Source organism: Mytilus trossulus, chromosome 2, assembly GCF_036588685.1.
Source record: "Mytilus trossulus isolate FHL-02 chromosome 2, PNRI_Mtr1.1.1.hap1, whole genome shotgun sequence".
Taxonomy (NCBI): domain Eukaryota; kingdom Metazoa; phylum Mollusca; class Bivalvia; order Mytilida; family Mytilidae; genus Mytilus; species Mytilus trossulus.
Genome location: NC_086374.1, coordinates 94,269,583 through 94,288,565, shown reverse-complemented (window position 1 = coordinate 94,288,565; position 18,983 = coordinate 94,269,583). Strand labels below are relative to the sequence as shown.

General features: G+C 31.5%; 2 protein-coding genes across 2 annotated transcripts in view; one reads left to right on the top strand and one right to left on the bottom strand.

Moving 5' to 3' along the window:
- Positions 1–533: 533 nt before the first annotated feature.
- LOC134706110 (uncharacterized) lies at positions 534–1,742 on the bottom strand. Its single transcript, XM_063564819.1, has one exon. It carries the CDS (start codon positions 1,740–1,742, stop codon positions 534–536), a length of 1,209 nt encoding a protein of 402 aa, XP_063420889.1.
- A 9,720-nt stretch (positions 1,743–11,462) lies between these two features.
- LOC134708415 (uncharacterized) overlaps positions 11,463–18,983 on the top strand; it is a 38,927-nt gene continuing 31,406 nt past the window's right edge. Inside the window, exons 1-2 of the mRNA XM_063568920.1 lie at positions 11,463–11,601; positions 16,045–16,075. Coding sequence (XP_063424990.1) covers positions 16,045–16,075 — 31 coding nt within the window. The 5' untranslated portion in view covers positions 11,463–11,601. The remainder of the gene's footprint in view (positions 11,602–16,044; positions 16,076–18,983) is intronic.

Sequence of the window (18,983 nt, the reverse complement as noted above, 5' to 3'; positions counted from 1 at the left end):
AAAGTGTTTTTTTTTAATTTCAATTTCAATTTGGTGTTGCAATACTGTATTCCATGTGTATATATTAACAATTACATAAATAATCATACATAATAATTTAGAACAAGTTTATTCAAATGATTGATGAGTGTAAGACATCTGAGATTTGTTATCCATTCGTTTGATGTGTTTGATCTCTTTATTTTGATTTCGCCATTTGTAAAGGAACTTTCCGCTTGGTATATTGTTGTGATTGTATTCTTTTTCATCTCTTTGAATTTACAAGCCTGATAAACAACATTTGAGTAAAACTAGGTAATGGTATAAAAATCAAATTGTAGTCAACCATAGTTATATAAAATTATGAATTATACATATGTAGGATTGGATAGAAATAATGATTTCTGTCAAAATATTGAAAAATCTTATGGATATTTTATCTAACTGAAATTAAGATAATTGAATTCAACCCTTACAAATTCATTAATGATGCTATAAGTCTCTGCGAATGACACAAATACAAACAAAGTACCACAAAGGTTTTTCCAGTTCCATCAACCAAAAACATAAACTGTGTATTCTCCATATCCCAGCGGTGTATGTATTAATCTTTCCGAGGGACTTTGGAACCATACATCCTCACTCGAAGATATTGCGCCGACTGAACCGTACAAACTACATGTTCTAGTTTTTACGTCAATTCCGTTGTAAACGGTATTTGCTTGGATATACTGATTGCATGATGAATAACCCGTTTTCATAATTATTTCGGCAGATTCTTTCATATTAATTGCTGGTTTTGATTTATCAACAGTAGCTATAGCAACGTTTCTTCCGTGCACACCATATTTTCGGTACCCGTCACACACATGATTAATGTGCGTTTTGATTCCCCAAATAGGATTGTACACTATTACAAGCCAATCTCGCCAATAGTATTTTTCCTGAAGAAAATTATAAAGGATGACTGAAAAGTTCTGATTACCAAGTCCATAATGCTTCACGGATAAATCATCAGTATCAATGCTAGCTTGATCATACCACTTACTCACTACCTCTTGGTCGATAGACTGCATCAGGACGGTAACATTTCGCATCCTGACTGTCCATTCAACTTGATGTGTTTGAAAATAGTTTTCACCGTACTCAAAACGCTCATATATGAGTTCAGCGGCAACTGCTTTTGTTAATAACTGTAATGTTCCAATCAGAAAGTTCTGCGATTTCCGTCGGTCATACTTGAATGATGTTATCGCTTTTTTTAAGATACTTCCTGTAAATATCGTATCTGTTCCAAGAATTCCACGGAAAAGATTTGAAGCACAATTTAAACATGTGCTTTTAAAGGATGCCATGAAACGTTTCTTTTCAATATCTTTTAAGGTCAAAGGCAGATTATAAATGTGTTGTAGTTGTTCAAAATTTGAGTTTATATTCTGTTCCACTGGCCCAAACTGAAGTTCAGTCGTTGTCCATTTAATTTGACTTGCAAGATCTCTAAGCTTGATATCAACGCTATTAAAACGCTCACTCATTTGCTGATATAACTTTTTTATTTCCTGCAATTCTGGAGATTCGCTCGTTCCGAAAATATTGAGAACAACGTCAACGATAGTAGCTATGGCTTTTATAAAATCGAAAACCTTTGTAACTGGAGTTGAACGCATGAAGCTAGAAAATGATCCAGTTTTCACTGTATTCGCAAAAGATAAAGACATTCCCGACTGAATCTGTATCATCTGATTGTTTCCAAACGTTCCCATTATAATGGGTACTTGGTGGAATAACAACAAAAAGAGGAAAACCATGTTCACCATTACTTTTTCGTTTGCTCTGGGAATGATAAATTGTATTTATTAGTATTTATATCCATCATGTCAATAGACTTTATGCTCACCCAAATGAATACGATTACATCGAATTTCATTTCACTACACATATAAATACAAAACTGTCTGTTATTGTACAATACACTCAATTTTTTTCAGCGGTTGCAAAACGATTTGCTTTACATGTTTTAGTCAATATGGTTTTCAGTCAAGGTGACACAGTCATAACAGCATAGTAAATTTCATTTTGATATTTTAAGAAAATGGCACAAAACTATGACAATGTAATAATATTAACAGTACCAATTTTCCTGCACCAGATGCGCATTTCGACAATACATGTCTCTTCAGTGATGCTCGTGACCAAAATATTTGAAATACAAAACTGATATAAAAGATGAAGAGCTATAATCCAAAAGGTCCAACAAGTATAGCCAAATCCGTGAAAGGCATCTAGCTTTACGTGAGGGAGATACATTCCTTTATTTATAATTATTTCTAACATTTTTTAACAGCAAACTTTCATAACACAAAAAATCCGTATTTTCATGCCAGGACATAAGCACTGGCTTCTGGGTTTGTGATACCCTAGGCCTCTGGGACTAACAATCCAGCAGCAGAGGCATTGACCAATTTACACTTTTCAAGCATCACCGCACATTAAACTTTGAAAAGCAGAAAAGCTGTTCGTACCACGCCCTAATGAATGGGTGTCCTAAAAACAACTTTGACAGAGCTTTCATTAAATCTATTTCACACACAAAAAACTGTATTAAAAAAAAAAAAAAAATAATGGCAATTTATTTGCCTTGAAAGTTTTTCAATTAAATTTTACATAGATGTTGTGTTCAGGGTTTTGTCATTTTGTTGTTAAAATTGTTTGCAGTGTTTGCTACTTTATCGCATGTACAATTGCATTTTCATTGTTTGTGATTTTTATAGATTTTTTTATACTTTAGATATACAAAGTATGTTTTTGAGATTTATTTTATTCTGCGATATGCCGTAACAAGAAAGTGCTAGACAAATTACTTTTCAGGAAGAGTTGTTTTCAATTTCAATTTTTGGAGTGATTGCTTTTTAATTGTCCATCCTAAAATACTAGTTGATGGTCTCCGTGCGTTTTAGAACTATTATAAAAAGTCCGATATTTTATACCTTTGTCACTACTCATATGATGTCTAAAATAAACGTTATGCAGACTGTCACGTGATAAAATAAAAGATAATTTAATGTTTTTACATCTTTCTCTCCATATACATAAAAGCCATAAATAAGGTTCTCATGATGTTGCCTTCTGAGCGCCCTGTAGTTCTCTTTGTAATTTTAAAAGCACCGTACTGGGTATGATGGTCAATGATCTAATGATTAAATGAACATTATTCGGGCCTTTTATAGCTGACTATATGCGGTATGGGCATTGCTCATTGTTGAAGGCCGTACGGTGACCTATAATTATTAATGTTTGTGTCATTTTGGTCTTTTGTGGATAGTTGTCTCATTGGCAATCAAACCACATCTTCTTTTTTATATTATTGGACAGTCGTCTTATCGGCCGATACTTTGACCTACTTAGCTCAGGTTGAAACATGCATAGGTGCGTATCACTTAAAATCAAAAGTCATATAATTTTGATTGAGGTATATTTTGTCAAAGTCGATTATGATTTATTTTTTTAAATTACGATTAGAAGGGGGAAATGGTATACCATATGCAACTGAAATGACAGATATGACAGATTGATTGTAGGCAGTGCTAAGGGGACAAACTGGGTCGATTTGTTCCATGTCGATTTTAAGAATAAAGTTCTTATCAAGTATGATTATATAATATGAGAAAAATAACCTTGCATTTTAAGGACTTATTAGTAAGTTCTTGCAAAGAGTAATCTATCGATTTAACATGTTGAAGCTGAAGGAATTCATGCTTGCCATTAAAAGATTTATTTTGTAGATGTAGAAAATGGTAATATTTATTCATAGGCAAACAAATTTCTGCGATACGAAAGTAGCATGTATCATTCCGTCTTTTTTTTATAGCATATTTAGAAAATGCAAACCAAACTTACCATAATGTATTGCAATACAAATTGCAACACTGGTTCTTAATAAAATTGAGAAAGGAAATTATGATGTGTCAAAGCGACAACAACCCGACCATAGAGCAGACAACAGCCGAAGGCCACCAATGGGTCTTCAATGTAGCGAGAATTCTCGCACCCGAAGGTGTCCTTCAGCTGGCTTCAGCCTAACTTTATTTGCAAAATATGGAGATGGAAAAAGAAAGTTGAAACGTTTTTAATATGATGTACTTTTATAAATGAACCTTATCTACAATTCATTTAAACAAAAATATATATTTACAAGAAGTCATTGCATAACTCATTATTTTTTCTCAATTTTGTCTTTTTATTTGCAAAACTTTAGGTTAGAAAAGGATCATCACCAATAGATTGCGTTGCATTATGAAGAAAATCAGACACAACCATTTCTAGTTGTATACTTCAACATTACTGTTTGAAAACTAAGGAGTTTCTTATCCCAGCCATAGATGACCTAAGCCGTATTTGGCACAACTTGTTTTGAAATTTGGATCCTTAATGCTCTACAACTTTGTATTTGTTTGGGTTATAACCATTTTGATATGAGCGTCACTGATGAGTCATATATGTAGACGAAACGCGCGTCTGGCGCACTAAATTATAATCCTGGTACCTTTGATAACTAATGATACCTCGAATATTTGTGGAACTATTTGACCTATATTCACAAGTATCCCGGTAAAGGGACACCTTTTGTGCAGTATTAATTGAAATAGTTCTCTTTGTCGTTTTCATTCCGTAGCCCAAATTTAGGTACAAGTTGTCGAATGTGTTGGATGATCTGCGGAACCATCATGTATGCATATACAAGTATTTATAAGAATGATTGGGACAAATGACATTAAATGTACAGCAATCGATGAACGTGTTCAACTGGCCACACCACTATCGAAAAGGATTTCTGTTGTCATATCTATATAAATAAAACAACACAAATGTAAAAAATAAGAACAATATAATAAATTTAGGGGACAAAGATGAGAGAGAAAATACAAAACATAAAAAATAATATCGAGTTAAACTGACAAAACGAACGAAAAGCAAGCAAAAATAACAGAAAATAGAACTTCAACGGCACTGCTAATTTTATCCTTTTAATTTAAGTTAAAGAGAAATTAATATTTTCTTTATAATAAACTAATAACTTACGTCTATAAAATGATATATCTATATATAAATTGTACAAGCAATGATTATTCCATCAGATGACACTAGTAAGTTATGTTGAAACGAAATAAACTTATAGCAGTCACTTATCTAACCTTGTAGATTTTGACTTTCAAATGATAAGGTTTATTTTAAATCGTAAATTATGCTATTAGGGTTAGCGTGTACCTACTTATACTTCAATACAGAGTGATATCAGATAGAAAATTTTAAAGACTCAAATATAAAAATAGAAGACAATATAATGACGTGGACAAAGAATCAAAAAGCCTTATAACCAAGAGAGTGAATCCTTAGCATCAGTCGTGTTGCTCGTGATTTGTTTAACAAAAAACACAGAATTTAGGCAGATTACAACGAAATGAAAGGAGGGCGAGATTATGATTAGAAAAGGAATACATGAGAGGCCACTGGTGTCAGATGTTCCCTTAACACCCACCACGTCATCATAGCAACATGACAGTCTAAAAGAATCTTTTGGAAAACTGTAACAAAAAAAAACCCATAAAATACATTTTTATCAGCTAACACATTGTTAACATTTATATGTCAAAATCAAGGTTTTGCTATGGGAAACCTAAATCATCAATAGAATTAAACATTTGAATAGAAATGCACAATGTTATATGAACAGTACTGATATTTCAGTTAATTAGACGATAAGATTCATATGAACAGTCGTCATATAATAATGTGATACAAAGCATACAGGATGCTTGAGTTTATGGTGTAAGTGTGTTCGCCGATATTGAGTTTGGACGAACGAACTCATGGCATATTTCGAAATTAATGTACGTTTGTTTGTTGTCAGACATGGTGTACATACTTCACTTTAAAAGAAACTTAATAGTACTAGTTCTTTAATATCAGCACTCTTAGTTTTAATATGCTGGCTACAAACTCTGGTTTTTAAATTTTCATTAAATGCCCTCATAAATTCGTCTTAATCTGATTTAAATTGAATATATCGAGTTTAAGGTGGTACCTAACACTACAGGGAGATAACTCTGTAATATCAGGTATACGTTTTAATAACGTTGCGTTGTGAAGGCAATATAAAGCTTCTCAATGATCAAAATTAGTGTTTGTCAAACTGCTATATAACCAGTGTAATTTTTCTGATAAAACTAAAACGCTTGGTTTAAATTTTTTGAATTCTTTATATTTTTGTTAAACGGTCAAAGTAAATACTTTGTCAAAATTTTAAGAAAATTAAACGAGCCAAATTAATTTTAGTGAAAGTGTTGGGTACCACCGTAAATATAAATATACTTTGTAAAGAGATACAATAAAGCACAACTCTATTCTCGTTATTTTGTTATTTATCATACTCCAAACGAACATCAACAAAAGTGAAGCCGATCTTGGATCATGTGTATTTTAAGGCTGATGTCTCAATGATATGTACTCCACATCTCGATAAAGTCACAAATTCATCCCATTTGTGAATGCATTTGCAAAATTGATAGTCTTATGCATTCTTTATGTTTTATTTGTAATTCTGAATTTTATTTGATGTCTTATCGTGTGTAGTTTGAATTCTCTCTTTAAATTTCTATTCGTATGTAAAAGTAAAGAAATTTAATCACGTAATTCATTTTTTATTATTTTAGTTTAAATCAAATATATATGCATATAATTTGTATGTTTTAACACAATTTGATTTTAAAGAATAACTGACATAGTTAGATAATGCAATTAAATACACAATTACTAACAAAATTAAGTGTTAACATTCAATTTTTATATTTAGTTGTAACTTTTTGTATTGTTGAAACATTTGTGTGACGCACAGTTCGTAGTTCATAAGGCTGTTTTAGTGTATCGCCAACTAAGTAATCAGAACTTCTGTGTTGACATGAATATCATATACACGTATATAAATTTATTGTTTGCTAAAGAAAGAATTATTCGAAAAACGTATGATTTTCCTATCCCAGGCAAATGTTACTTTAGCCGTATTTGGCACCACTTTTGTGAATTTCAACTTTGTGTTCATTCCATCCAACTATTCATAAGTATGTTTTATTTTGGATGCTTTAATTGATGCTTTGATAACTTCTAAAACGCCCATTGCAACAATCATAAAACTGCTTTTCTAAAGTTATAATAATATTCAAGTTTTTTTAATTTCGAACTCTTTGAGATTGCGTTTTATCTAGATAAGTAGCTAAAGTAACTATTTTTAGAAGAGTTAGCGGGAGTGTGGTTTACAATCTGTTTACCGTTTTGTGTTTTCATGTTTTGATTTGGAATACATTTTTCAAGTTTTTGTTCATTTTGTTATATTTTTTGGCCTATTCAATTATCTCTCCAGGATTGTCTGCAATTATGTTTCCTTCGCGATTCTTTTGTTGGACAATGTGTCACTTTCTTCTGATATGATCTGTTCTCAATCGCTTCTTTTTTATTGCTTCGTTTTGTGTTTAGTTGATTTGTGACTTTGTCTCTTTAACTCTGTTGCCCCAAATACCACTGGATTCCCCCCCCCCCCCTTCCCCCAAAAAAACCTCATTACGACATTTTTTCGTTTTTCTGAACATACTGAACGCATTGTGTATTAAGATCACTGTAAAAATAGTATTGACATTAGTAAAGAAGTACTATCAGTTAAACAAGAAGGATTATATCAAGCAGTTAATTCTAATATGGTATTCATTGAATCGACTTACTGTAAATAATCTTAGTTATTTTTTCAAAAACACAAAATGATTGCGTTTTAGTGTGATTTTGTCATATACGTGTAAACACTACTTGTAGAGTTTTAACTCCCCGAGAGTATCACCATCCCCTGTAGTGAACATTTTTGTACCGACATAAGTCATATTTATAAATTAACTGTTTACAAAACTTGTGAATTATTGATATACAAATGCTTTTCTTCTTGAGGAATATATTACCTGAGCAGTATTTAAAACGTTTAAGAATTTTTGTCCTCAATGCTCTTCGACTTCGTACCTTATTTAAATTTGTTGGATTCGAATGTAACTGATGAGACTCTCGTAAACGAAACGCGCGTCTGACGTTAATACAAAATTAAATCTTGGTATCTATGATGTGTTTATTTACATCTCATAAAAAAACGTAACCTTAAGTTATTTTTTTTGAAAGGGAACAAGATATCAGACATTGCTTTTCAATTCGAATACAAAAAAATTGTTTTTAGAATCCTTGATTCCATGATGCGAGAGCGTGAGCTTTGTATAAAATTATAGTATTAAAAGTATTTACTTATTACTTAGTGATTGCTCTGGTATTCACCTTTTTGTTGGAAAAAGTACAAAAAATGACGGCAATCTTTTTGTTCATTAGAAACATAGCTGGTGTCATTTAAATCTTTTTTTGTAATTCTGTCTTTTTTCCATAAAAAACAGGACATTACGTCATCTACCAATTGTGATATGCTTGTACGGGAAAAAAATATATCGTTTGACAGACTTTTTGGTATGCTTTTTACGATATCAAGAATTTCAAGAAACTTATAGTGTTAAAAAGTGAAGGTTAATTTATGTTTACTTAATCAAAATAGCTATAACAGTTACAAAATTGCAAGATTCTTAAATCAGATCACAAGCATCGTGCAAACAACGATATAGAATTAAGTTAAACATTGTCATATCACTACACATTTCACCTACCAGGATTACAATGTAAATTATAATTAAACGAATTTTTCTCTTTTCCTTCACTGTTGCAATTTATTAACAAAACAGGTGATTTATTTTTTTACATACCAACACTATACATGAAATCTTTTGAGTTTTATGAAACAAAATAAACCATTTTAACTTTAATCGTGACGAAGCACAAACTGATCTCATCAGACCGACTAGTTTAACTTTTTCAATCAGACAATCTCTTTTGAAATATAGCCTTGTAGATAACGATCACTGAGAATATTGTTAGTCTACTTTTCTCAAACAGGTGTCCATTCACTTTATATATAACAATGGATGTTATTTAAATATTCAATTTGCGTTTTCTCCTCTCTAAGATATAAAAAGGAAAATAACATTTGATTACAAATGCGAATGCATATTTATAAAGATACTTTGTGTAAGATAAATATTTATAAAGCGTATAATGTGCTTACCAATCCAATAAAGAGTTCAAACACGAAAATAGTTTACCTTGTTATTGTTAATCCACACAAAGTTATGTGAAGAACAGTTAAGAGGGATGACAAGGGGTGCTCATTCCTGAAATCCCACATGTTGAGATTTTTTCGACATTCAACTTTTTCCAATATTGCACTGTTTATACTCATAATACCATAAAAAAATATGGGCTTAACCTGGGGGATGACAAGGGGTGCTCATTTCCGAAAACACACATGTTGTGATTTTTTCTATATTAAACTTTCCCCAGATTCCACTGATATACTCCTAATGCCACAAATGCCTATTTTGTGTGTACTAGTTCAGTGAAAATGGATGGCATACATAATAAAGGCAATAGCAGTATACCGCTGTTCGAAGTCTTAAATAGATTTAGAGAAAACAAATCTGGGTTACAAACAAACAAAAATGTAGCACATAGATAAACAAACTATAAGATAATAACTGCAATTTTTCTGACTTGGTACAGAACATTTAAAAAAAATGATGGATTGAACCTCGCTTTGTGGTAATCCAAACCTCGCGCTTGTATGGTAATGTTATGAGTAACACTTGAAGGATACCATTTCATGACATAACTACAGTATCAATAAACAATTCAATAAAAAATTTCGACATTACCTCTTCATCATATTAATATCAAGCACACTCCCTCACGTGAGGGGTCTACTATCATACCATCATAAAATATATTAGAAGAAAATTACCCGTATCATGTCAAAAAATTGTGTCAGAATAAATACGTTTATTTACAATGCAAAGCTCCTATAATTGAACTAATATTTACGCCAAAATATGTCATCTTTAATGACCTGACAACAGTATCGGAACTATATCCCTTCGTTATACATGTTATAAGTGGATTGAAATGCTTGATTGGTTTTTGAAGTGAATGCCGACATGTTTGTGCTTTTGTAAAGAATATCATCACAAAATATAAGTGTGAAATACCTGAACGTATAAAATATTTGCATGTTCATTTATATTTACGAATGACAATGTATATTGGTTTAAGAGATTGTCAGTTCTTCCAAGCCTTATCATATCTTTAATGAAAAATCAGCTAAAATCATCTACCTCATAGATTCTACCCGTGTAAGTTGCCTTTGATATTACCATGAGGACTACATGTTTCAAAGTGAGCAATATTCTGAGTACTTTGTTCATGACTATTATAACTATATTTGGGCTGATGTGAAAATATAAACAGAACATTTAATTTGTCAGATGAGAGTATGCATTATGGTGATATTAAATCGCAAATGAGTAGTGAGATAGGTATAAATTAACGGACGTTTGGTTATTGTGGACATAAAACTACGAATGATTTCCTTGAACCGATGATGAATTTTATTAACGTTTTGACTACCTTGTGATATCAAAAACCCTGATGGAATAATTTTCAGCTGGTGGACTATTAGTTTCCGAGGGTATCACCAGCCCAGTAGCCAGTACTTCGGTACTGGCACGAAAGTACGGATTTTTTGTGTTATTCAAATTTGCTGTTACAAAATATTAGAAATTATTATAAATAAAGGAATGTATCTCCCTCGTGCAAAGCTCTGATTCCTTTCACTGGTTTGGCTATACTTTTTGGACCTTTTGGATTATAGCTCTTCATCTTTTATATAAGCTTTGAATTTCAAACATTTTGGCCACGAGCTTCACTGAAGAGACATGTATTGTCAAAATGGGCATCTGGTGCAAGAAAATTGGTACCGTTAATTTGATTTCAGTAAAACAGAATTATCTCTCTTTAAATCTAGTACGTTGTTACATACATGAGTGAGTCAACATGTTAATTGAGATATATAAACACCATAAAATTGATCTAATAGCAAAATTGATAATTAATAATCGGAAAAGAAAAAAGAAAAAATTCTTCAGTTTGATATGAGAGATATTTCGATCCTCGTGCAAGAAACAGATAACAGGCAAAAACCAAAGAGAATTAAGTTTATAACAACACAGTACTTTATGTTAATTTTTTTTGTTGTCCATTTTTTTCTCTATCTTCGATTTCTTTTTTATATGAAACGATCTTTTTTGCGTAAGTTTTTTTTAACCTAGTATCTATGATGAATTATTTTTTCAATATGTAACAGTGCGGATTCTTCTACGTTGAGTATAAACTATGCATATCGGTAATCTCCGTCACCAATCGGAAAAAGGAAATTAGCGATTTTTCAATTTATCTCATAGTTCCTTAAATAAGGAAGTAAACAATTTATACCACAGTTCCTCAAATAAGGAAGTAAAAATAGAGAAAATCAAATATTTTGCTTTGTAAATTTGAATAGGTGTATATGATATCTTCAGTATGACGTAAACAAGGTTAATATGGCGCCGATGTAACACAGGAATTTTCTTGTTTTTCTATGTAGGAAGGACACTTTGTACTTCAAAGGTAAGAATTTATTTGGATTATTAGTTTCAAAGAATGTCGATCTACATCTTTGGTTAAGAGACCTTATAAAATGAAACAAATACATCTTAAATTTTTAGGATGAAACCCTAAACGGATTGTAACATATTTAATTTATTATTCAGTAATATATTTGATACAAATCCTTTAGTTTCGGTGTGTTGTTTGTTTAGGTGCAATGCTGATGATAAAAGAACTAAGGAATAGCATTTTAACTGATAACATTCTCATTGGTTTAACTCGTAACATTGTAACATATGTCAATGCATTACGTTTTTGTTTTATACGCAAAACGAAAGCAAAAAATATTGACATTGATATCCATGAGTCATTGAATATACAACGCACTATCAAGATAGCAATTCTATATTGCGATGACTGATATTTTTTATTATAAAAAAACAGCATGAGCTTTCAAGCCAGATACTTGATTTGTGATTGTTGCCACAAGTTTGTGAAATGTTGATTTGGTCGTTCTTTAAAAATAAAAACTACCGGAAATCACACTCATTATTTCGACCTAGTTTTGGTTATATCCTTAACATATGTGTATTGTACGTTATGAATACATCTTTTTGTAAATGGGGATTTAATTTTAAGAGATAAGATGTCATCGTTTTATTTGAACGCTAAATCATTTAAGATTTTCAGTATATATTTTCCTCTTGTCCTCTTTGTTGGCCAATAGGATTGCACAAATAGTAATTATATATCATATTGATCTATTGTTAATAATAAATATGATATTCAATTAAAGTAGATTTAGCTAACAAAGTCCTTATATTTGTATAAAGTAACATTCGTTTATAGTGAAAAATTGTTTTACCGTTAAACAAGCTACAATTAAAAATTGCTTGCTAGTCCCTCTCTGTGATTAATATTAGTTAACTCTGGTTAATTTTTTTTTATCTTTAGATAACTCTGGTTAGTTATCTGGTTACTTTCCCAATCAATCTATCATGAATGGGTAATAAATAATTCGTCTATCATTTATAGTTTTTTTTTTCAAAAATGATGAACGGGTCTTTAAATTAGTATGTAATTATTTTAAACGTTTTAAATTTACGAAATTGTATTCGTACATCAATGTTTTTGACACACCGATAACACAATCTGAATATAGTGAATTGATACAATGTAATTGTTCAAAATTATATCAGAAACCTTTACTTAATTATAAAAAAATGAACCTGTTAAAAGGGAGACAATACTCGCATAACTTTTTTCGAATCGGCACATAATACAAAGGAATGTCACTCTTGCATACAAATGGCACTACAATAAAATAATTAACTGTGCATTCGTGCTGAATCTTCAAGAACATTATAAATTATAGATATAACCAAAAGTTGTTAATCTATAGGATATTGAAGACTAATGAAAGCTAACCCACTGTAAAAATATTTCAATTTTTTAAATCTTCCTTACAAAAATGCTCGAGCCACTTGACTTTCATAGCTCATAACTAACCTTTTTACGAGGGTATCACCAGCCCAGTAGTCAACACTTCGGTGTTGATATGAATATCAATTATATGGTAATTTTTATAAATTTCCTGTTTACAAAAGTTTCAATTGTTCGAAAAACTAAGGATTTTTATCCTAGACATAGATTACATTAGCCGTATTTGACACAACTTTTTGGAATTTTGGACCTCCAATGCTCTTCAACTTTGTACTTGTTTGGTTTTATAAATATTTTGATATGAGCGTCACTGATGAGTCTTGTGTAGACGAAACGCGCGTCTGGCGTACTAAATTATAATCCTGGTACCTTTGATGACTATTTAATTTAGCTTGATCACAATATGGATTATTTCAAAAACAGGCCCATAAATACAAATCTAAAAAAAAAAACTAGTCTTCATCGTGTAGCAATTTTAAAAGGAACAATTTAACAGAAAATAAAAGCATCTGTCTACAAACACATTCATTGATTCGCGTGTATGACGTCAGAAAATTTTAAACGTCACATATATTTGTCGTTCAATGTATACATGGTATATACGAACAATTTTGAAATTTCACATGGGCAATATTAGCATACAGGGTTAAAAATTCAAAAGTATGAAAGAATTCATTTCAGAAATAGACCAAGATTTAAAATAGCCCAAAAGTTATATATAATTTATTAGAATCCATAAATAGTTCATTACACTACGCGATTGAATAATTTTGACGTTTGTTGTTCAAAGTATTTTCTATTTCATAATAGAAATATATCAAAATTACATATAATGGAACAATATCATACTGACGGGATTTTTTAAAGTACAGAGTCACGTTATAAGAACAAAAACAACAGTAAAAGTTGCATTTACAAAACACAACAGCAAAAAAAAGAAAGATAATACAAATACATAAACGGGATGTTTAAGTACAGAGCCACGTTAAATGGATATCACATAAAACAATCCAACAGTAAAAGTAATATTAATAATAAACCAAAGACAAATGCAAGAACAGTGTCTTAATTTGAGCTCATTTTTGAACTTGAACCCTAAAACATTTTAAACAATGTAGTTACTAGATATGCTGTATCAAACTATGTATAAAAAAAATTGACTGGCATGAATATGCAAATTTTGAGTTATTAAAATTTCCTGTTCCTGTTTTGGAAATGAAAAACATTTATATAAAGACATATATCTCCGTCATGCCCGGTTTCGGCTATACTTTTGTTTCTTTTTTCGTTCATATTTTATAGCTCTTTCTTCTTTTATAAACCTATGGATTTTCAAACACTTTGGCCTTGAGCTTTACTGAATGAGATTGATTGTCGAAATGCGCATCTGATGCAGCATAACTTGAACCGTGTATGTTATCTGAAAAAACGCTATTGTTAAATATTGCTCAGAATCTCAATTCAGAGATGTTGTTTCATTGTAAACAGAAATTTCCAGTTGGGTCATAGTTGAAACTAGATATAACATCATATATAATTTTAGAGAACTATTTTAATGGTTTACATGACTCAACCATGGAAAATAAATTGGTTAACAAACACTAACTTTAGTATAAGTGTATAAATATGTAAGACTTTTTAACATATGAGGCCATACCAACAAATGAGGCTTGGAATATTAAATACTAAAGCAAGCTCTACATTTCTACATTTATTGCACAACTCATAATTTGATTTTAAACTGAGTCAAAGTTTGAAATAGATTTGCGATTACGATATATATATTGTGGGGGTAATTGAGCATCATTGTGTTTTATCCAACGAGTGTTCACATGATTGAATCTTTTTGTATGGCTGATAATTACCTTGAATACTTCATATATTTTATGATGGTATTTTATGATGGTATAAACACAGATTATTTAGCTTAATTTAGGTCTGGAGCTGGAATGTCAGTAACTGCTAGTAGTCTGTTGTTATTTGTGTATTATTGTCATTTTGTTTATTTTCTTTTGTTACCTCTTCGAACATCGAATTCGGACTTCTCTTGAACTGAATTTTGATGTGCGTATTGTTATGCGTATACTTTTCTTCATTAGCTAAAGGTATAGGTAAAGGGTTTAGATTTCCAAAAAACATGGTTAACCTAGCTGCATTTTTGCGCCTGTCCCAAGTCAGGAGCCTCTGGCTTTTGTTAGTCTTGCATGATTTTTAATTTTAGTTTCTTGTGTTAATTCGGAGTTAAGTATGACCTCCAGTATTACTGAACTAGTATATATATTTGTTTAGGGGCCAGTTGAAGGACGCCTCCGGGTGCTGTAGTGTCTCACTGCATTGAAGACCTATTGGTGACCTTCTGCTGTTGTCTGTTCTATGGTCAGGTTGTTGTCTCTTTGAAACATTCCCCATTTCCATTCTCAATTCTATTTTATTTACCTGTTGAAATGGAAGTTAACATTTCTTAAAAAATTTAATCATTGGTGTTCTTTGTTGTGCTGTATTCAACTATGTATTTTGACTTTTAAATTTTAGGGTAGTTTCTATATAGATCATCATATAAAAGTCCAAAGGGTTCAAAAAAATGAAAGATTGGGGTTACCTTTAACACAATTATAATTTGAGAGGCATTTTTATATGTTTTTTTGTGTTTTTGATTTGTTGTGATGGAAGGTCTGCAGGTCAGTTTCAACATAGTTTGTGCGTTATAATATATTTTGAAGATAATTACAGATAAGTTTTACACATTTTAATAAAGGCATTGTCTTAATGATAAATGACATTTTTTATAATTGTTCTTTTTTCTTTTCTTAAAAATAGACCTAAATGATATCTTCATGCTACTGCGTGCTAATTCTTTCTCAAAAATCTTCAATATTTAAATGATTGTACAACACTTTCGAAGGTAAAATGAAAGGACACCATTTAAGGTTGAAAAGAACTGTTTTGATGGTGAGCAGAATGATAATTGATATTCGTATATTTTAATCTGTTATTGTTTACAATATGGTTTATTTACTTCAGATGGCAGCTGTGGCACAGGCTGCAGACTTTGGTGAGTAAAGTTGTATAAAAAAAAATGACCCGCCATGACTTTTAATAAAAATACACTGGTTTGTCAAAATACATATTTGAAAGAAAACGCTAAATATCCATTTACCTGGAAATATCATGGCTGACCATTTATATCTATTCTTCGACAAAATCGTCAGAAACGATATTAAAATTCAATAATCAATTTGAAATTTTTTAATGCCAAATATATAAAACATTTTAGAACATTGAGACGAAAACATGTTCAGACAGAACAAAATTTCTATGGTTTACTTTATTTGAATAATTCAAACCTCAGTTCAACTAAAAGAGGGACGAAAGATACCAAAGGGACAGTCAAACTCATCTATACTATTAAACGGGAAGACCTCATTTTTGGTGTCGCTTCTCTTCTTTCCACAATTGATTGACCAACACGCCTCTGTGTCCTATAAGTACAGTGCATAGTGCCATTTGTCATCCATTCATAAGATTATTCAGATTGAGTTTTGTTTGGAGAAAAACGAGAAAAAAGGCATCCGGATATTGTCCCGTCTTTTGACGAAATTTTAAGTCAAATTAGACTTCCGGTTTGCGTTTTCTGTATACTTTGAACGTACATATACAAAGAATAAAGTGTATTTTTAGAATTCTATCTGCTATCATTTTCAAGTTTACTATCCACGGCAGTCACAGAGTTTATTAAATAGAGAGGGTCTGTATACTATATCAATGACCACTATGGTTTGATTAGTAAACTTAGAATTGAAAGTAAATACACTATATTTATATAGTAATGAATGTTCATAATATACAGATAAGCGCTAAAATATGCATGTGAACTTTTGATACCTTTTCTGAAATTCTTCAAGTCATTAAATCTTTTACAAAATTCATTAATTACAAAAAAAAGTAGATTTGGTATGATTGCCATATTGAGACAAATCTCCACAAGAGACCAATATGACACAGATATTAACAATTATAGGTTATCGTACGACCTTCAACAACGAGCAAAGCCCATACCGCATATTCAGTTTATCAATGACCACTATGGATCGATTAGTAAACTTAGAATTGAAAGTATATAGTAATGAATGTTCATAATATACAGATAAGCGCTAAAAATATTCATGTGAACTTCTCCAGCCATTAAATCTTTTACAAAATTCATTGATTACAAAAAAAAAGAAGATGTGGTACGATTGCCATGTTGAGACAACTCTCCACATGAGACCAATATGACACAGATATTAACAATTTTAGGTTACCGTACGACCTTTAACAACGAGCAAAGCCCATACCGCATACTCAGCTTTAAAAGACCCCGAACTAACAATGTAAAACAAATTCAAACCAGAAAACTAGCGGCCTTATTTATGTACAAAACAATGAACGAAAAACAAATATGTAACACATAAACAAACAACAACCAGGCTCCTTACTTGAATGTTCATAACATACTAAATGTATGTTCATATTGAAATTGATAGAAAACAAAAAAATGGGAATGTTGGAAATAAAGGAGGAGGGATAAAAAAAAAAGTGTTTTCCTGTCCCCAATAACCTATGACTTATACTTTTGCTGATATTCTCCAGTCATTCAATATTTTACAAATTTCTTCAAACAACACTTTACATACATTAGACTACGCTCTGAATGTCCGCGATTTCGCGGGTGTGTTCTAGTAAATCTAAAACAAACTGACAACGCCATGGATAAAAATGAAAAAATACAAACAGACAAACAATAGTACTCATGACACAACATAGAAAACCAAAGAATAAACAACACGAACCCCACCAAAAACTGGGGGGATCTCAGGTGCTCCGGAAGGGTAAGCAGATCCTGCTCCACATGTGGCACCCGTCGTGTTGCTGATGTGAAATCAAATCCGGTAAATAGTCTAATTAGGTAGGTCACATTTATGAAAGGGACGGGGATTGTAGTTAAGACGTGAGGAACATATCCGATATCATTTGTGAAACGGTTATTCCATAACGGTCAACCAACTCGTGATGGCGTCCGTAAAATTTACGAAGGGTTGATTTCAACTTCCCCATTTGAAACTCTTGGTTTAATAGCTTCTTTGTAAGCAGCAACCCTTTATCAAGAAAATTATGATAGAAAATGCAAGCACGGGGTTATCGTATCAATTGGGAGATATATACCCCGTATACAGGTGCTGCTTGAATGTTGCTACTTAGAAATGGAAAGTGCACAATTGGAAAGCTGAAATCATCTCTTTTGTCGTAAAGTTTTGTTTTCAACCGACCCTCATTGTCAATTTCTAGATGTAAGTCAAGATATGAAGCCTACTTAACTGTATCTCTAGTATCCTTTATCTCTTGTTCAATGGGATAGATGCGTTCCACATAGTCACCAACTTTTGAATTATTTAGTGAAAGAACATCATCTATATAGCGGAAAGTAGAGTTTAAAGGATATTGCTAACTTCTTATCTTTCTTCCAAAGAAGTTCCTGCATGAAGTCATCCTCATAATAATAAAGAAATAAGTCGGCAGGAAGAGGGGCACAGTTTGTTCCCATTGGAATGCCGACAGTCTGTTAAAAAAACACGTCCTCCGAACGTAACAAATATGTCAATCAAAAAATCAAACATCTTGATAATATCAGTTTCATAGAATTTTTTGTTTGAATCAGAGTGATCCTTTACAAAGAAGGATTTATTCCTTCTTAAGACAAAATACTTGTTTCTACGTTGGCCATTCCTTTTTATGAAGCAAAGCAATACCAACTCTTTCAATTTGGCTTTGAGTTTGGAATGTGTAATACTTGTGTAAAGAGTAGAAAAGTCAAATGTTTTAATACTGTTACAAGATGAAAGAGAGTTAGATTGTATGTGCTCTAAAAGATCTTTGGAATTTTTAAGTATCCACATCTGATTCACGCCACCTCTAGAATAGGC

Coding starts and splice junctions, on each gene's coding strand:
- LOC134706110 (XM_063564819.1), bottom strand. CDS start 1,742: ATGGGAACGTTTGGAAACAATCAGATGATACAGATTCAGTCGGGAATG.